The 21,370-nt window shown below is 36.9% G+C and overlaps 1 protein-coding gene across 4 annotated transcripts in view; it reads left to right on the top strand.

The window, feature by feature from the left end:
• The window catches only part of ELP4 (elongator acetyltransferase complex subunit 4), a 162,497-nt gene that overhangs the window by 3,366 nt on the left and 137,761 nt on the right, over window positions 1–21,370 (top strand). For all 4 annotated transcript variants that reach the window (XM_069857486.1, XM_069857487.1, XM_069857485.1 and 1 more), the window contains exons 2-3: window positions 4,746–4,781; window positions 14,052–14,173. In XM_069857486.1, the coding sequence (XP_069713587.1) occupies window positions 4,746–4,781; window positions 14,052–14,173 (158 nt within the window). The remainder of the gene's footprint in view (window positions 1–4,745; window positions 4,782–14,051; window positions 14,174–21,370) is intronic.

Genomic DNA, 21,370 nt, shown 5'->3' on the forward strand with positions numbered 1-21,370 from the left:
ATACTTAATTTTACTGTCACCATGGACTGAGGACAAACCTGTTCATGTAAATTGCCAGTAGAAGTTACTATAAAATGGTTTAGTCTGGTATTTTTCATAGACAGACATATTTTTTAACGGTCACCAGGTCTTGTTGTTCTGACACTTTGAGCGTGGATTTGAGTTTGCCTTGTCTGAAAGCAGCAACCAGATGTGGTATTATTTGCCAGGCATGAAGACGCAGCTTATGAATAGCTGTGAGTGAGGGAACGCATAGTGTTATCCCATGGGTTTAACTAGAAACTTTTGGAGAGCGGAAAAGGCAGAGGATACTTGGAGGAATTTCTTTTACCCTACTGCTACTGGCTGATTTGTTACAGTATTGTTGATAGCCAGCTCTTCATTATAAATGCGTTTCTTTACAAGAAGAGGTCATAGATACATGCTGGATTTCAATTCCATGTTACCATTAAGGTCCTTCTTGCTTCTCCAGTCTTTATATTCAAGTTTACTTTCAAGGTTTGTAGACTATATATGCCTCATTTGTGCCAAAGCAGGTCTCTCTAACGGGCTGTAACGGGCTGTACCTATTGTGTCATATAATCATCACGTGCTTGGTATTGAATGTTTTCTTTCAAGCTGCCTGAAAAAGGTGACAGGTATGCTTTGAAAACAATTGAGCCACTTCTCAAGTTGCAAAGCTGGTTGTGTTTCTGTCTCTAATGTCCTAAATCTCACTGCTATACGTAGCAATGCAGAAAGTTTTCAATCTTACTTAGTTGTTTACATGTAGTATTGCCTTAGATACTGGCAGAGAAAAATTAGTGAAATGTCAGTCTGACCTCAGTGCCAGGGAAAGTCATGGAGCAGGAGATCTTGAGTGCTATCATGAAGCACATGCAAGAGAACCGGGTGATCAGGCCCAGTCAACATGGGTTCACACAAGGCAGGTCTTGCCAAACTAACCTGATCGCCTTCTATGACAAAGTGACTCGGCTGCTGGATGAGGGCAAGGCTGTGGATGTGGTTTTCCTGGACTTCAGTAAAGCCTTTGACACAGTTTCTCACAGCATTCTGCCTGAGAAACTGTCAGCCTCTGGCCTGGACAGGCACACACTCTCCTGGGTGGAAAACTGGTTGGATAGCCGGGCCCAGAGAGTGGTGGGAAATGGTGTGAAATCCAGCTGGAGGCCAGTGACAAGTGGGGTTCCCCAGGGCTCAGTGCTGGGTCCAGCCCTGTTCAGTGTCTTTATCAATGACCTGGATGAAGGCATCGAGTGCACCCTTAGCAAGTTTGCAGACAACACTAAGCTGGGTGGAAGTGTCGATCTGCTGGAGGGTCGGGAGGCTCTGCAAAGGGATCTGAACAGGCTGGACCGCTGGGCAGAGTCCAATGGCATGAGGTTTAACAAGGCCAAATGCCGGGTCCTGCACTTGGGGCACAACAACCCTATGCAGTGCTACAGACTAGGAGAAGTCTGTCTAGAAAGCTGCCTGGAGGAGAGGGACCTGGGGGTGTTGGTTGCCAGCCGACTGAACAGGAGCCAACAGTGGCCCAGGTGGCCAAGAAGGCCAATGGCATCTTGGCTTGTATCAGAAATGGCGTGACCAGCAGGTTCAGGGAGGTTATCCTCCCTCTGTACTCGGCACTGGTGAGACCGCTCCTCGAATCCTGTGTTCAGTTCTGGGCCCTTCACCACAAGAAGGATGTTGAGGCTCTGGAGCAAGTCCAGAGAAGAGCAATGAAGCTGGTGAGGGGGCTGGAGAGCAGGTCTTACAAGGAGCGGCTGAGAGAGCTGGGGTTGTTTAGCCTGGAGAAGAGGAGGCTGAGGGGAGACCTCATTGCTCTCTGCAACTACCTGAAAGGAGGTTGTGGAGAGGAGGGTGCTGGCCTCTTCTCCCAAGTGACAGGGGACAGGACAAGAGGGAATGGCCTCAAGCTCCGCCGGGGGAGGTTTAGGCTGGACATTAGGAAAAAATTCTTCACAGAAAGGGTCATTGGGCACTGGAACAGGCTGCCCAGGGAGGTGGTTGATTCACCTTCCCTGGAGGTGTTTAAGGCACGTGTGGACGAGGTGCTAAGGGGCATGGTTTAGTGTTTGATAGGAATGGTTGGACTCGATGATCCGGTGGGTCTCTTCCAACCTGGTTATTCTATGATTCTATGAAATAAGAAAGAATTGCAAGTTCACAGCAGTTTTCTTAGGAAGCTTGGAGTTTTTCCCTCTTCCTTTTGATTCTGTCAACATTCCTGCTACTTTTTCCTGTTGCCTGTTTTTTGCTTAATTTACTCTTATTGTTGCTCATTGTAGCCATGGTGACTGCAATAGTTTTACATTCCATCTAATAGAATACATTTGTTTAAACTGTTCACTACATTTGATAATGTAAACTGAATTCTCTGACCTGAGTTTGCCTTTAGCAACCAGGTTATGTGCACATATGTTATAACTCTGGCTTGTAGAAGCAGGCAGTAGAATTGATGATCTGAAAATATAGCTTGTGGGAATTTTTACTGCACTGACATACTGTTTGACAAACAAATTCTTTCCTGTGCAAGCAGTTTAAAAGCAGAAGGCATTCTTTCTGTGGTGGTTACAAGTGAGATTTTTATAACTGAGTTTTTAAGTCCTTGATATAATGCACTACTTATGGCTATTTTGATCATCTTTTCTATGTCTAGCTATGATTTTATAAAATCTCTTAATTTGGTGCTATTTTTTCCTGTGTACATTATAGAACATGTGCTGCTTTTAAACAACTGTTGCTAGTAACCTGTGTGTTTTATCTCCGTGAACAATTGAATGCAGTGAATATTGGAAACATACTTTGTATCAACCATCTTCATGATTTCTGATTTTGGTCTTTTTTTTTCCTTTTCTTCATACTATATATTTTGGGTTCATTTGCATTTATCTCTCAAACAAATAAAATTAAACAAATATTGGTGGATTAGAACTTGCTGATTTCATGAATGATTCTGACTTTCCGATAAACAGTACTTATAGCTGGGGTGTTTTTAAGTGCGTAGGAAATGCTCGATTACTTAATAAGCTTGCCATAAATATTGAGGTGTTTGTACATCTTGACTCAGGAGCACAGCTTAATGTGATGTGATGATCTACAGCTATGAAATCAGGAGCTGACCAAACGTTTGCACTGTGATGTACTGCTAAAATTCTGGTACATCGTGACATCATAGCAAAGTTATTCTGTTGTCATTTCAGTTCAGGTGTTATTATGCAACAGTGTGAGCATTTTTTGGTCTTTGGGAGAGAAATTTGCTTTTTCTTTTCCTTCTGGTTATGTATCAACATTACAGGTGCCACAGACATTTGTAGTCCCACCAGCAGAGCTAAAGATTAATAAATTGATCTGGTCGCTATTGGAATCAATTTCAGCTGAAGTTTAATGAGTTCTTAAATTGATAGACTGAATTATCCTGTTCACAGGAGTCCATCTATGTAGTCTGGCATTGACCTCTTTTATTAAGAGCTTTGGGTGTTGTGCTGATGTGATTCAGTTTGCTCCTAAATTGCTTTTAAAGCAGTATGTAATTGCAAGAGACGTGCTGCAGTTTCCTTACTGCATAACACTGCACCAGGCTAGTTATATATGGCCATCTGAACACTTCCAAGAATTTTGAGCTTTCCTGTCACAGTCTTATATGATCGTACAACAGAATATTTGTAGCCTGATTTTGGGTTATTCCACTATTTTCAGTCATGGAATTCAGATTATAGAGCAGATTACTTTTCACTTAAAATAAAATATGAATTCCTCTTTACTGTCTTTGTTAAAATTCCTTCTTATGACAACCATTTAAACTGACTTTACATAATTATGCTTCCTGTCTCTCTGAGGAGGAAATAAAGCAGTCGGGATGGGAGTTAATAGATAATTTTTTTCTGGTCCTCCACACTGTGAGATCAATGGGATAAGATCCATGTAGTAAAACATATTGGGAGTATTCTGTCTATCATTCGTTCAGTTGTTTGTGATTAGAACATAAGCATTGATTGTCATTGTTTAAGCAAAAAAAAATAGTGGCAATGTATAAATCTGTCAAAATTTATTTTTCATTTTGAACAAATATTTCAATCAACTGCATTCATAGAGTTGTTTTTATGTCCAAGACATACCGTAGAAGTCTTTAATAGTATGTTTTTTCAGATCTAAGTTAGGATGTTCATGATGTCTCAGTGCAGGTTTCATTGGGTGGAATCCTACATGCCTTATTGTCATGTCTGTTTTCAATAATAAGATGAAAACTAGTGGAGCCAGGATCTTGCCTGATTGACCTGGCTGCAAGTTTGCTAGCCTCTTAGTAGCTCACTTTGCATACATGCTTCTTGATACAAAGGAACATCACTTTGTAGTGATCAACACAGATTGAATTTGGAGAATGTTTACTCACTTGATTCATCCAAGTAAAAATTCATTGGCTTAGGCCATACATCACTATTGTAGTACTTGAGCGTAGTTGCGTAGAGCTCTGCAGGATCTTTTTACCACAATGATGATAGTACAGTATCTTGTGAAAGTAATTGTAACGTGTAATACATAATTACATGTAATGTATAATTATTTCATAATAGAGAATTGTAGGAAGTATTGCAAAGGTAATTAAAATGTTGTTCACTTTTATATTTTTAAATTCCCTGTTATCACCTTTCTTTGGCTTATAAACTAAGAAAACTTAATTGTTCTCTAACATAGTATTAAAATGTACTCTTACTTTATTCTTCATTTTGTTTTGTTTCCAGGTGGAGGCGTAGCTGTTGGAACCCTTCTTCTTATTGGTTAGTATAGAATATGTAGCTACTTTAAACCATATTCTGCTATGTGTTGCTCATTTTAATGTATTTATCAAATAACTGTTGTTTTTATCATTTTTTAAACTCTAAGAAGTATAACTCTCAGGCCCCTTCACTTTGAATAGCCTTCAAAGTAGACTGTTTTCTGTTTTGAAAATTACTGGAGGTAGATCAAAACCGTATGGACAGGCTGAACCCCCAAGAAGAATACTGCCAAATGCTGTTTGGAAGCAGAGTATCTAGTGAATTTTAGGACTTTTAGAAAATCTTTGAAAATTTTCCTAAAACTTACTTTTTTAAATTTGGCTTTCTGAGAGAGAAATACAGAATTTTCTGAGATGTGAAATACAGAATGTTTTAGTCTTTTGATTGCCAGAATCAACTAAAATAAAGCTGATGTAAGCCTGCTTTCTGTCAGGATGTGGATGAGGCACACTGAGATATTACATAGATTGCAACGAAATTCCCTTTGCAGACTATGTTGAAATTCTGTGTGTGGACTGTACTGTGTCTCCGTTGCAGCCGAGATGCCCAGCTTTCCTTTCTGTTTAAAGTGTAGCAAAGAGGAAGAGGACTACTGTACACAAACATCTTGTATTCATATTCCCAGTGTATGTACTGGACCTTAGAGCCAGGAAACACTTCCTAGCCCCTTCAGTTTAGGTGCAGCAGCCAAAACAACAATTGTGAGGGAAGACTAACTTCCGACAGGTTAGTCTTGAAGTGCTTACAGTTTCAGCATAAAAATAAAGACAATCATTGTTGCAGAAGAGAAATTGAAGGAGGTAACATCTGATTTGGTCTGCACTGTATCTAGAATTTTTGTTAAAAATATTTTAAATTGTTATAATATTTTGAATTATCCTCAGCAGTAAAAAACCTAACAGTGAGATTTGAGGTGAACTTATTTGGATACTGTTTTAGCCACTATTGGGATTACATAATGTTTTCTTTTGTTGGTGTAGGTCTCATATGAACCTTCACAAGAGGCTGAACAGCATTTTCTGTTAGCCAGTGAGCAAAATAATAACTTTAAGGCTAGTTTTTATTTCTGCATTTTATCCATCATTAGAGAGGGGTATTGCTGTCTCACTGAATCTTAGAAAATACTGAATTTCACGTGAAATGTATAAATCAGTGTATGTTGTGGTGCAGATTAAGAAATTTTAATTATTGCTTGCCACAAAAAATAGCCAATGTTACCTAATGCCATATAGGCCACTGTCTATGTAATGACTACCATTTCAGTTGAGATTTTGGGAGAACTGAATTGATGCAGCAGTTCACTGTTGCTGAAAGAAGTTGTCCAAATCCTTCTCCCTGTTCTTGGCTGTGCAATCTTATTGCTCCTTGAGCTGGCAGTAGTGTTTTTCAAATCTCAGCTCTCCAGGTTGAGAGAAAAGTCACCCAGTAAAAGAGTGGAGACTTTTCTGTCTATCTGATGGCTGGAATCAGGTCACGAATGTGCAAGATGAGCACCAGAGCCAGCACAAGGGAACAGAGGACTGCACAGTGATGTCTAGGAGAGAAAGTAGATGGCCTTCCTGAAGGCAGAAAGTGCTAATTAAACTTGATTTGCTCATTAAATTGCACCCAAATTTCTGAGAATTCAAGGCAAATTATAGAAGTTTTGTCACTTACCACTTTCAATGAAGATCTTGCTTTTCTCACTGGTTCGGAAAAGCTTCAATCTTGCTATGGACAGAGAAGAGGGAAAAAAATTGTTGAAGCCTATCATATTTTATGCAGATCAGAGATTATGAAAATAGATGAGTGTTGTTTTGTCTTCCCTTTACAATATTCACTGCCCCTTCCAGTAGATGAGCTGGCGGCATCAAACGAACCTAGCAGCTGGAAACTGCATTAGACAAAAGAAAGTTGTTCTTCAGTGAAATGTAGTTAAGTGGTGGAATACTTCACCATAGGGTGTTGTGGATGTTAAGAAAACAATCATAGTCTTAGTGGGAAACTGGGCAGTTTGATGGAAGCAAAAGCTTTACTAGGTTAGTGGATACCAAATCCAGCTAAGGAAGTTCTTGAGCTACAAATGATGGGAGGGTGAGCAAGTGCTTGGGTGAAGGATCAGATTTGCTTGTTCAGTTCTTACTGTCTCTTCTTAGATATCTGCTTTTGGCTGCTGTTGAGCATAGGGTTAGCTGTCTGTTTGACCTGACCTTAGTGGCACTAGATGAAGCAAGTACAAAGGTAGAGAGCTGATGACAAGACTTAATGATTTGAAAATGATGGGATTTTTACCTGCATTTTTTTTTCCTCCTCTTTCAAGTGTATAGGTGGCAATACTTAGCAATGGGTTTTAATTTACTTATCCCCTATGTTGGTTGCTTTTTTGTCATACGATACTAAGCTTAGCTTCACAGAAGCACGAAGGAGAATCTCTCTTTTAGATGTGAAAGCTAATTTTTTTTTCCCAAATAAGACTTGCCATATGTTATTTTGAAGCTTATAATTATACACAAAACGTCTTAAAGTAAGAACTATATTTATTCACGACTCATTAGTCTAAAAGATTTCAGACCAATTTTTAAAGTTGGTGCAGGTAGAATTGTAACTGCATTGTTAGAATATCCTGTCAGTATACAAAAAAAAAAAATTCTGTCATGAGATTAGTCCAGGCAAGCTTAATATTATGCAGGATTGAAGCTGTCAGTGATAAACCTCCTAGGAAGATCTTTCTGTGTTGTACTCTAAGTGTTATAAAAAGGTTAAATTCTTCCCCTTTCCTTCAACATTCTCTAAGGCAAGAATAAATTGCATTACTTTTAGCTTAGCTCCCTTTGCAAATTAAATGCTCATCTTCATTATTTGACACATTATCTTGGTTAATTTAACCAAGTAATAGTAGATTCAGAGTATTAAAATATTTGTTTAAACTGTTGTGTTCTGGAGATATAGTAATGGCACAGGTTACTTGATAAGACTGTAAAATATTGTTTGAAATATAAGTGCACGATTTTTTAAAATTCATAATAAAGAGCATTGCGATTTCCAGTTGAGTGTAATTCTATAATCTTTTGACAGTGTTCTATTTATATGAGAATTAAAGAGTCAAGGCACATGGTAGTCTCATGCAAAATCCTAGCTACTAGAGGAACTTGAAACTTCCTGGGTTTTCTTCATATAGCAAGAATGTTCTGGATTTTATCTCGTACTTTAATTTCAAAAGGTATTACTGTGCAGGGTTTATAAGAAGTGGTAAAACAAGCATTTTGACTCTGCATGAAATGGAATTTGAATGCTATCAAAACAGTTGGTTCAATACGAATGCAAGACCATGTGTTTGTTCTTTTATTTTAACTGCTTCAGGAGATCAGCTTTCTGGAAGAATCTTCCCTTGCGTAATGAACAAATAGTACAGCTATGGATAGAACACTTTCCTTTCCTCTTCCTCTCTCCGATATACTTCAACCTGTTGTATTTCTGTTTTGCCAGGCTCCGGAAGAGGTTCCAAGAGGATATTATTTTGTTTTGTAAATATAAGCCTTATTTGTGTAACACATTCTGCTTAGCGAGTTACTCTGAAGGTCTGTCCTGAGTTCCCTATAAGAACCTGTCCTGACATACCTTTAAGAAGCTCTAGTTTTGACAAGGTCATTGATGGTTAAATGTTTTAAAGATTACCAGTAGGAGGGGGTTTGTTGGTAGCTGAGGTCAGTTATTAAAAGTTAAAGTTGTCTGGTTAAAAACAGGTTTATACTTGTACATTCTAAGCCTTGAAGGTGTTTCAGCTACTTTAATTAGCTACTATTATTTTTGTTAGACATTTGTTAACCTGGCTGGTACAGAGCTCTCTTCACTTGTCAGTGTAATTGAATTTATTATCTTTTAAAAGTTGAAAAAGATTATCTCCAGAGAGGTACAAAACAGTGATTTGCTAAATATAATTGTACAAAATACAAGTTACCAGAATTCACCTTCCTCAAGTATGGTCAAATGCCAAATATTGTAAGTTACATGTTTGACAACTCAGCTTTGGCATGTGCTAATTAAATGCAAGTGACACAGAGTATATCCCCTCAAGCTTATGTATGTATAAGCTTAGTAAATGTGGACGTTAGTAAAGTATCTTTTAAATGAAATTTCAGATTATTAAAATAATCGCATCTTATAACCTGGAGCAATTCAGAGAGATGTTTCATAGCCACAGAAAGACACACCTTAGGTCACGGTACTGTACTGTAGAACAATCTGGTGAAAAAATGATCAATACTGATAGGCTATGACAGCCTTCTGGCAGCTTTAGGGCAACCTGTCTAGACTTTGTACAGAGAAAAAAAGATAAGCTATCTGTACATTACATTGTTGCAGTCTTAGTTTTGCCTCTTACAACTCTCATAGTTTTAAGCAATTATACTACAAATTATCTTTGGATTTTTCAGAACAACTTCATGCCATTTAATATACTGATGTTTAGAAGTCAGCTGTTGTAAATGTGACTTATACATCTGTGCTATCTTATGGTGGATTTTGTTCCTGACTTTTCCTCTTCAAGTTATAGTGATTGTTCTCTGTCCCTCCCTTGGAACATGAATACCTCTGTGCAGTGGGAGCAGTTATGGCTAGAGGTTTTTTCTTAAGGCCACATGTTTACTTATCAATTTCCATAATTAGATGAGGTCTTTGTCCTTAATTTTTATATGAATTCTATATTTACAGTACCTCATTCATATCTGCTGTCTTTGTTTTCTTGCCCTGCCTGAAGTCCAATGTCTTAAAATTTTGTATCTAATTCCATGACCCACTGGTTTCTCTGAGGAATAGCTACAGACAGTCCACATGCGTCACTGTGTTGAGAAAGTCTCTTACCTGTTTAGTAGTATAGGGTTGAAAAGAGCCATAAATAGGAATTGGCCTTTATCCTTAGTTTTCAACGTGTTGGAATTCATTGCACCAATACTGACAATACTGCCTTTTATTCTTGACTACATTAGCCATGAAGGCATGCTGGTGTGGAAAGAGACCAATGGATAATAATCACAATAAACTATTTTATTTATGTCCTTATCTATAGGATCAGAAGAGGTTTTGTCCTGGAGACAATATGCGTAACTTCTAGGTAAATAATCTCTTTTCCTTGTATAGTTTTACGCTTCACTAGTTACTCACCTGCTACTTAGCCATAGAACACTCTTTGTTTAGACAGAATCAGAGAAGGCTGTGGACTGTTGTGTGACTTGCAGTGACTGGACACAGAAAAGAGTCTGCAGCTGCAAGTGTCTTATTTATGTGCCTTGTTAGCTAGAAATAAAGTTGACAATGAAGACTGCTGATGGGACAGCTCTTTAGTATGGAGGCTAAGAATGAAGATTTTTGGCCTTGTCTTAAGTATCTTGGCTGCCTAAAATGTATTTTTATGTTATTCCCTACACTTATAGAATGGAAGTTGTTCTTTTGGACGTGGGTGTCTTTTGGAAAAACATAGATAACAGTTGAGAATCTATCCTAGCCAACAAAATAGTAAGTCCAAGTGTTATCAGATAGCAAATATACATCAAAGTGTTTCCTTAAGTTCATCTATGAAAGTAATTAGTGAGCTGCTGAATTACCTGTGCTAAATGATTTGTTTGTTTATTTACAAGAAGAAAGCTGTACTCCTATGGTTTTGAATAGTAACATAACTATTGAAGCCAGGGTACAATAGATGCTATCAGAAAAGCCCCATATGGGTGCACTTAGATCTTTTGAATACCACAAAAGTTTAGTGACCTAGAAATGATCAATAAAAAGCCATCCTCTATGTGACAAATTGAAGAACTGAGGGATTCTTACAGATGCATTGACTTTAACAATTCAAGATACACTGTTTGTAAAGGCTTTCTGAGACAGATTTAATCCTTAGAGTACCATAGCAGACTATGAGGTGTTTTATCTTTAGATCACTCTACAGTAGTTCATTTTTTATTGTAAGTTTACTGTTATGAAAATCAATGTAAGAAGTCTAAAGGGAAGGCTTGTGCTAAAATGTTGTGTTCTTACACAGAATGTAGATGTTTTAATGTGCTAAACTGAAAGTTCCTTATTGTTTTGCAAAATATGCTTAGGAAGAGTATAACTAGTGAAATAAGTAAAAATAAGTCTTTCACTCAACAAAATGAGTTACAGTCTTGAGTAGGTCTCTGTATAGTTGCAGGGACATACACAAACCATGAAATAACTTGATTAAATGTGGTTTTGGCTTATACTCTATTAAATGTCAGTTAAGTACTGTCAATATGCAATACATCTTAGTGTTTCTGTGCCTCAAGTGATAATGGTGAACTTTAACCTGTAGCTAAAAAGTAAGAAATCAAGATTTTTGATTCACTGAAAATGAAGTAAGTGTTACAGATGAGGATCCTTCCAGAGTGCTCATCTAGTGTTCCTTTTCCTCTTTTGTTCAAAGGATGGGAAATCTAACAAAATTGTTTCCCTGCACTGACATCTGCTGCAGTGCAGTGATGTGTTTATATGGGAGGCTTAGTAGCTTCTTTCAGGGAGCTCAGACAATTTTTTATTAAAAAAAAATTAGTAAGTAGGTATCATGCTGTCACTTTGATTTCTAGAGGGCTTTGGTTCTTAAATTGAGAGCTTCGTAAATGGAGATTAGCACCTGGAAGTCAATACACTATGAATAATATATTACCAATTATATCGCAGTCAGCAATCAAAGTAAGAATAACTAGAGAACACCAGCGTTAAGGGACAGGAGCTGTTTGAGTTCCTGGGTCCAGTTTTAAGAGAGAATCACTCTGCATGTTTGTTTGTTTGTTTTTACTCTTGTTGAAGCAATTTAAGATCTAAGCAGGCTCCAAAGACTATATTTGCAAAATAAGACTGTGATACTTCTTTAGACTTGAACTTTGACAGTGTCAATTCTACTTTATTCTTCTGCAACTGTAGTGCTTCAGTTTTATCTGAATCAAATCTTGTTTCCATCATAGTCTCATACATGGACCTAGATCCTCAGTCACAGCAAAGTGTATGGAGCCAAGTTACAAGGAGAGCAGTTCTTCAGTAGCGTTATTAATGGCTATTTAAGCATGTGAGAGTACATTATATCCAAATATTTAATTAGGAGCTCCAAACTTTCAAGGAAATAGCAGCATGCGGTTTTGTAATGCTTTTGGAAATCAGTCCTGCTGAAATTTTAAAAAGCCAGTGCTGTCAACAGTGAGCATTTGTTGGCACTGTATTTTTCCCAGTACTGATCTGTCCATATTTTTCATCAGACTTATTTTTAAAAATGGTAAGTGTGTTATTGGAAGTCCATTAAAAGACTAATATTAAAATTAAGCGAGTTAAAAGTACCAAAGGTAAATTATGTTAATACAATCTGAGTTATTAAAACCCTCACACTCTAGGATAAGCTGGATGTATCAATGGCTAGTACTAGTAGCAAGAGTAGTGTGATCATTCTGTTTCCTTTGACTTATTTGGATGTCCAGTTTTATATAATTTACTGTCTTAGTAACTGCATTATGAAGAATTTTTCTGGCTTCAGAGTCGTATTTAGTCAATTTCTTGGGTTTAACGAAAGGGAAACTTTTAAATAAGTGTTTCACCTTAACAATAAAGTTGGCAATTTTGACACTATGTCCTTGGGGATTATTCTGAAGAAAGAAATGAAAGATAGAAATCTTCCTAATTTAAAGTGCATTTCTTTTACCTTTAAAAAAGTATCTCAAAGACTAAATTTAAAAGTGAAATTTATAAAGGCAGGAAATAAATTATGTTTTGACCAATATTTCACAGGGGACAGGGAGTATCTCTGGGAGAACTGTTCCTCCTACAGCGATTTTGAAAACTTCTGTTTTGAATTACTTTCTCTTGTTAATCTAAGCACTGAAAGTGTCGGTAGTTGTGTATGACACCAGGGGTGTAGCAGTGCAACACTATTTTACTATTATTTGTTTTCTACAATTCCCAGTTGCTATTAATGTTCTTTCTCTTTTTTGGGTATACACCTCCTTTCATCCTTTTCTTCCCGCTCCACTTCATTGATTCTTTTTTACTTCTAAGCTCCAAAACATAGGATTCTGGTACATACATAGCAAAGTTTTTGGTTTGTTTTTTTTTAATCTATTTTTTACAAATTAGATATGAATGACAACTTTCTTACTTTCAGCCTTTGTTATTGGTTTTGTGGTTTTTCTGTTAATAATTTCATATATGATTCATAATGGAGAGGAAGTTGTTTCCAAGTCACGCAAATGTATTAAGAGTCTTGTTGGTTCTCTGTATTTTTCTGCCCCAACATCCCTGCATATTATCTTTCAGCATCCAGGTTAACAGCTGAAAAAGTGAAACCTTTTGTTGTTGCATTTAATTTTCTTCCAAACAAAATATTTCAGATAAGTTTCTAAGTAAATATTGGAAATACACTACTGTTTATATTTCCTAAAAAGTAAGAAAAATCGGAGATCCTTCAAATTTCAAATGTTATTTACTCAGTCACTTTCCCCACAGTTTTGAGTTAAGATTTAATTATATGAAGTTCATTAAGACTTTCTAATTCTGGTGATTTCTGATACTTTACTTCAGTTTCTTTGTTGTGCCTTTCTGATATCAGTGGTAGTTTATGGTTTTATTTCAGTAGGCAGGTATTCATGGTGTCTGTTAACAAGTATTGTCTCACTTCTTAAATGTATCTGTTGAGTATGCTCGTGATTTTGCTCTGCTTAGTGTCCAAAAATGGTGTTGCAAATTCTCCTTTTTTTCACCATATCCATTTGTTTTGCCTATTTTTGTAGTTCTTACAGTTCTGAAAGAAGTGCAGGTGTAAAAATGTCTCTATAAGAAATGCTACCCTTATGTAGCTTTAGCATACTGAATATGACTAAATTTTGAAAAGCATCAATTAACAGATATGTTAAGCAAGTTGATTAATATTTTAAGCATTAAGAATATACATATTAAGACGGTTCTCCTAAATGAACAAAGCCCCTTCCCATTAAACCATGATTTCAGTAATCTTAGTTGATACTTACAGGAAGCCTTGTTAGGAAGATAGCACTATTGCTGTATCACATCCATACCTTGGAATCAAATACATGATTGAGAACTGTTTCTCTGGCTTGAAAGATTAGAAATACTATACTATGAAGCATTAATTTTAAAGCTTTGGAATCATATTTTACCTATTATCTCTGTTGTACGTAGGAGGTAAACCAGAAGAGGGCTTTTATAGTGTTGGGCAAATACAAGAAAATTATTTATCTAACCAAAACAAAAAAATTTCAACCATTCTTGTTTTCACAGAGGAAGATAAATACGGTCTTTACTCCAATTTGTTGTTCAAGTATTTTCTGGCAGAGGGAGTTGTCTGTGGACATGAGTTGTTTGTTGCTTCTGCTAAAGAGCATCCTGACAACATCTTAAAGGTAAAGAAGACTCGTAGTTTTTTGCAAGTAAAGCTGTAATCTCATGATGAATTTAAATACCTTCTAAAGTGTATATTTTGTATATCTTGGTGATTCATAAGAATGTGTTGGGGAGTGCAGGAGTATTTACGCTAGCCAGATTGGGAAATTAAGGTTAGCTCACTGGCCTTGATCTACAGACAATGGAATAAAATTGTCCCAGGGCCAAATCAGGCTATGAGTCTGCTTTATTTATCCTTTATTTTGATTATGGACAAAACCCATACAGAATAGTTGTCTTAGCTGAATGGTTTTGAGTAAACCCAACTGTTTACGGATTCCACCTGCCTGTCAGGGAGAGTTGTTAAACTGCTTCCAATATACTGTGGTGGAAATTGTGTACAGTTCATTTAGCTATTTATTGTGGTTTCCTATGGGAAAGAAAAAAATCATTTAACATCTTTTACATGTACTTTTCATTCTGACTGTCTTTTTCTAATAGGAAACATGGTCAGCTTTGGATCAGGACATACAGAAAGTTTCCTTTCAGACTTCCAAATCAAATACTGGTAGTTTCCATTATAAGGAAATCATATAAGGGGAAAAGCCTCATCAACACTGCAAAAAATGCTGAATTGTGAGGATAATCTTGCAAGATTTCGTTAAATATTTTATGTCTTTCTAAGGCTGCTTTTTTCTAATATCAAAAGTAACATATAATTTACTGATTACTTCTGCATCAAGTGAAGTCTGGCTATTTCCTTAAGAGTCTTCAGACACTATTTCTGGACAAGATGATTACTTTTCTTTTTTCCTACCTAGCGATGGTAGAATCTATGCCTTATCTATTCAATGTTTTCTTCAATATTCAGGAAAAAGTATATTCTTAATGAAGTTATGCGATTGTGGTTATGAAAAATCTAATATATTTTTTTAAGATCTTGAACCTAAAGAGGATTCATTTAGGAGTGACATTTTCATCATTTGTTCTTGTAGTTTAGAATACAGCCTAAACAAGTATGTTACACTTTGATTGTGAAGTATTAATTACATAAGAATGTGCTGTATTGTTTAATAATATTTGTTTTTAAATAAGTGATAACCAATTCATTGACTCTCTGACCATACAATACATGATCATTGTGGTTGTTTTTCTCATTAAAATTAAATTATTCAAATTAATATTTTTATTGCATTGCATAAAAATGTCTTAAAGTGGAGTACCTAACATACATTTTATTGTTCTTCCCTTCACCTTTGAGTCAGTTGTGCATAGCTGCTGTTCTCTATGCTTTTGTAAGTTAATTAACAAACATCTTGCATACATCTGTTCTTCTTGTACCAGTTTGAGGTCAGTTAGTTCAATGTGACTTATCAAGCTCTGATGCCTGATTTGGAATAAATTTTCCTTCTCACCTTTCAGGGGTAGACAGTAGGTAATAATACAGCATTCCTCTTGTAACTCCACAGTGATGTTACTATAAGAGACTATAGGTGGATGGACAATATTACTACAGGAAAGTTGAGGAAAACATAAGTTTATCTTCTTTTCTTCCTCTTGTGTATTTATATACTCAGCAGTACTCTTGACTATTGTTCTTTTGACTCTTCCCTTGACTATTCAGCACTCCCTTTGCTTAACAGAGAAGGCACAGCAGAGTTGATTTCTCTGATATGTACTGATGTTCTGAAATTGCTTCAGTGAAGTAACTCTGTAATATGGTAGACAGCAATCTAGAAAATGATGTACTTCCACAGTTAGAAAGCAGATAGAAAGCATAGGCATTTCTTGAAATGCCAGTATGTGTTACCTAAAAACCATTGCTGCCTCATCTGGAAAAAGCCAGTCTATGACTATCATTGGCCACAGTTAGGTCTCCCAATCACAGAGGTAACAGAGTTTTCCCTATGACTTTCTCACTTTAACTTTTAAAAGAGAGGACCTTCAGGTGCTTCAAGAAATTCACTCCTGTCATTGTCATAAAAATGAGCTGTTTGGGATTTGGATGTCTCCACCAAGTCAGTATTTTAATATAACATATCTGGCTGTTGAATAACATTTGCATTTTATTTAATGACATTAGTAATTAATTTATTTTCAGTATCTGATTGGACTGTACTCTTTACTGGAAAGGCAACATAGATTTGGTACATATCAACCTGTATTATACATTTTATGACTTTTCTTTTAGAAAATTCAGATATGAATTCAATATATTCTATAGCGAGTATTCAAATTAACTGGTATTTTGCATAAAGGCAGTTCATTAACTACCCTATGTCCATAATGTGTGGTCAGTCTATTTATGCGTTCAGTTCCCTGCTAAGATGCCATAATTGCCCTATTCTAATTTTATGATGTGACTGGAAGTTTCTTGACCCTGTAACCAAGACAAATATTGCTGGTAGTAGGAATGGGAAAAGACATTCTTATAGACCATAATTATCTTGAAATTGTGTATAACTAAAAGACAAGCAGAGGATAAAAAGCCCTGATCAGCTGCCTAAGATATATTATATTACCACCCACCAATTTATCCATCATCCTTTGAAAACATATTCATGCCTTTTGTAGTCAAAGCTCCTTCAGGAAATTGGCATTAAGACATAATGCTGAAAAATTATACACCTCTGGTAAAATCTACAGAACTATACACATGCTGGTTTTGAGAACGTATTTTAAACATTTGAGAGCATTTCTGTTCAATCTATATTCTTCAACAAAAGCCAACTTTTTACTATAAGAGCATGAGAACTGGGAATAGTGTACAATATAAGAAATAATATAGTATACTACTGTGATCAATCAGAAAATAAAACAGATTGCATTGATAAATGGAAAATTAATTTAATTATAATATGACTGAAAGGAACATTATATCTTGGCATTCCATTTTCAGTACCATACCTGATTAAGTCTAGACTACGAATTATGAAAGGCTGTTATATGCTTAGGCTTAAAAACAGAGAAACTAATAAAATAGATGTTTTTTTTCCTTGTATCCATTTCTGAAACTTCACTGTGCTTAGTGGCTTTTTTTTAATAATTCAGCACTTCAAAGGTAATGCCAGTTATCTTGAAGTTGCATATAGTATATGTATAGTATATGTATAGTATATGATTCTATGATTCTATGATTCTATGTGTTTGAGAATGGAACATACAAATTTGAGTATATGTTCATATTTATTGCAGAGGAAATCTTAAATGCTATTTCAGATATCTTTCTAAATAAATATTGCTTTTTGTAAGAAACAACAAGCAGAGGGTTTGAATCTTTCCTTCAACATCACTGTAGCCAAAATTAGAACAGGTTTGCATCCACTCCAAGTTAGACTGGGACCCAACTCACTTCTGGAAGCCGTTGAACACTGTAACTATATTACAGAGGTTGCTTAATGTTCATTCTCCTTGTTAGTGTCAAGGCTGGGTTCCAATCTTAAGAAAAAATCTGTATCTGTAGTGGCTGCATTTCTGTATTTCTCACTTTTCCTACCTTAAGTTTGGCACTAAAAGTCTAGAACTGCTGATATAAGAATTTCTTTGCCTTTTTTCCTGGGTAATTATTTTATCTGGACTTTGGGGAGGAACTGATTCTTGCAAGTTTTAATAAGAAAAAATTGGATTATATTTGCCAGTTACAAGCTCATCTTGACAATGAAGAGTACTCTCTGTTATGCTGCTTTTACCATGGAGCCTCTGCAAAGCTTGTCTCAAGAGAAGGGCTTATTGGTCATTATACCTGCGTAAAAACAGAAACCAGCATCCACAGAAGCCCAAGAATTTCCTTGTGGGATCCTGGACAGTGTTACCTCAATGGCCATTGCCTTGGGAACCTGGAAGCTTGAGGTGGAAGAGTGCAAAGTCCAGAACTGCTTTCTAGAGTTGCATTTGTTCATCTCCTGAGGACCACTTTCTGTGATTACTATGTTTTTATGGAATTTCTGTTTTCAGGCTGGAATGTTATTACAAGATACCTCTGGACCCTGTTGAGCTTGACTTTTGGAGGTTCTCTGACGAAAAGAGAGGATAAAGAGCACATCCTTCAAGAAATAAACTTTGACATAGTCTATGAGCCTACTGCTTATGGTGGGGATTCTGTTTTTTACCACAGAGTTAATATGATACTTACCTTGTAAATTTGGCATTTACCTTCTAAATTTGGTGTTGTTGTACTTCCAAGTTTGAAAATTAACGATGTGCAAAAATTCTGCTTTCTGAAGGACTACACAGAGATTCTCTTGAGTAGTAAAGGCCTTATCATGCCCATATGTCAGATCATAGAATCATAGAATCACCAGGTTGGAAAAGACTTCTTGAATCATCGAGTCCAACTGTTCCTGTCTGCCACTAAACTGGCTCCCCAAGCACCTCATCTGCCCATCTTTTAGACACCTCCAGGGATGGGGAATCAACCACCTTCCTGGGCAGCCTCTGCCAGTGCACAATGACCCTTTCTGTGAAAAATTTTTTCCTGATATCCAGTCTGAACCTCCTCTGGCGCAGCTTGAGGCCATTCCCCCTTGTCCTGTCCCCTATCACTTGGGAGAAGAGCCCAGTTCCCTCCTCTTTACAACCTCCTTTCAGGTAGTTGTATAGAGCAGTAAGGTCTCTCCTCAGCCTCCTCTTCTCCAGGCTAAACAACCCCAGCTCTCTCAGCCATTCCTCATAAGACTTGTTCTCCAGCTCCTTCACCAGCTTCGTTGCTCTTCTCTGGACTCTCTCCAGAGCCTCAACATCCTTCTAGTAGTGAGGGGCCCAGAACTGAACACAGGATTCGAGGAGTGGTCTCACCAGGGCTGAGTACAGATGGAGAATAACCTCCCTGGACCTGCTGGCCACACCATTTCTGTTACAACCCAAGGTACCATTGGCCTTCTTGGCTACCTGGGCACACTGCTAGCAGCTTTCTCTTTCTCTCCTCCAGGCAGCTTTCTAGACAGACTTCCTCTAGTCTGTAGCACTGCACAAGGTTGTTGTGCCCCAAGTGCAGGACCTGGCATTTGGCCTTATTGAACCTCATGCCACTGGTCTCATCCCAGCGGTCCAGCCTGTTCAGATCCCTTTGCAGAGCCTCCCTACCCTCCAGCAGATCAACACTACCTCCCAGCTTAGTGTTGTCTACAAAATTACTAGGGGTGCACTCGATGCCTTCATCCAGGTCATTGATAAAGATGTTCAACAGGGCTGGACCCAGCACTGAGCCCTGGGGGACACCACTTGTGACTGGCCAACAGCTGGAATTAACTCCATTTCCCACCACTCTCTGGGCCCGGCCATCCAACCAGTTTTCCACCCAGGAGACTGTGCGCCTTTCCAGTCCAGAGGCTGACAGTTTCTTAAGCAGAATATTGTAAGAAACTGTGTCAAAGGCTTTACTCAAGTTCAAGAAGACCACATCCACAGATACACAGCTTCACTGTGTTTCCTGGTTCTATCCCAAAGACAGATCAGTCAGGAGAAGCCACACTAGTGGTCTAGGGAACCACAGTCAAAGGGAAAATTCATCGTCACTTGGTGAGGGAGCAGAGAGGTACGTGTAGAGAAGTATAATGGTTTATTTAAAAAAACCTCCAGAAACAGGTCTTTTTTTTTTTTAATTCCTACCAAGCTGAAAAGATCTCTAAAGATCTCTAAGCCAAAAGTGAACGTGTATTTTTAATATGGCATTTTGCTTAAGTATGGCATCTGGAAAAGACTGAGAAGTCCACCTCCAACAAGCTGGTTATAGTGAGCAAACTTGAAGAACAGAAGATGCACACTTATTCTTTTCCCACTAAAAAGGTGAATGCTGAAAGAATCTAGCAAAATGTGCTTTTGCTATTTCCAAGGTTATTTAATAAAACAACAGCAATAAACAATGCAGTGAGCTTCGCTCTTGCATTACTTTGTTTGCAAACAACCTCTTGAAAGAAAGCATAGCTGTCTACATGGACTTTTTAATTGCAGCAAAGTATGTTCAACCATGATGCTTACTTTTTTTCCCTCAGAGATGTGACTCTAAAGCATTATTTTGTCAAAAGGAAGAAAGCAAACCAGGAAGAAATGATGAGGCTAGTGACCAAGACTTTCCAAGCTTCCATTTTCAACCTGTTATTGTAACTCCTTCCGGTCTCTTTGCTATCTGGTGGTTTGAAAAAAAGCTGTGCATGAAGGCAAGAGGTATTTTTTTTGTCATCTGACACTTTCAGATGCTACATAAAGAAATTAAAAACATAGCAACTTGAAAGGTAAAATACATCTGTATGCAGGACTATATTCCTATCATCCTTTTTTCCCAACTGTATTTTCAAAATACATGAGCTTATTGCAGTTATTGGGCTGCTGTGTGATGTTAAGTTTTATTAGTTAATACACAGAAATCCAATTACACTTACAGCAGTACTGAACTTTCCCTCTTTCTGAAGTAGAGAGAGCCTTGTGGCACAGAGACAAGGGCTGAAGCTAACACTGGAAGCTGCCTCAGAGTTTGAAAGTTACTTTGAGAAAACTGATTTCTTTATTATATAGCTCTTGCTTATCTGTTTACTTTTCTTTCTTATGTATTGAATAAATGGAATGTTTATTATACATTTTTCTGTATTAAAATGCATATTCTAATTGTAATATAATTTTCTGCATTACAAAACTGTTATAAACTTGATAGAGAATGTGTATGGGTTTGAAAAAGGATGCTGGAAAAAAAAATCACTTTGGTTTAAAAAGAATTAAATCCTTTTAAGCAGTACCCATGCTGGGAACTCTCTAAAGTGTAAAGCTTAGGCTATGTCAAAAGTTCCCACCAATGTAATAAAAAGATTTTCCAGAAGAAGAGGAAATAAGTAGTTGGCTTAAATTTCAGCTTTCCTGACTACCAATTGTTGACTGTTTGTTAGGATATTTTCTTTCATGATCTTAGTTATTAAATTAGCCTTTTAAAATGTGTCATAAATGTGTTAGCTTTAAAAAAGGCCAAATGTTTAGGCTGCAGTGTTCACAAATAACTATTTTACAAATCTAGTTGGTAACTTAGTAGAATTCATTTGCTCAGTGAGTGAGCTGTTGCTTACAGTGCTCATCTCTAAAGGTGTTCGTAAATAACGTTGCTGTTATTAGATTTATTTAGACCAGTGTGTTATACATTGCAGCAGAGTTTACAGAATTTTGGTCAAGGGCACTCTCATTTTCATTTAGTTTCTTGACTTTTTCTTTAGTATGTTGTATTTTTTTTATTGTAT

Source organism: Phaenicophaeus curvirostris, chromosome 5 (genome assembly GCF_032191515.1).
Source record: "Phaenicophaeus curvirostris isolate KB17595 chromosome 5, BPBGC_Pcur_1.0, whole genome shotgun sequence".
NCBI lineage: Eukaryota > Metazoa > Chordata > Aves > Cuculiformes > Cuculidae > Phaenicophaeus > Phaenicophaeus curvirostris.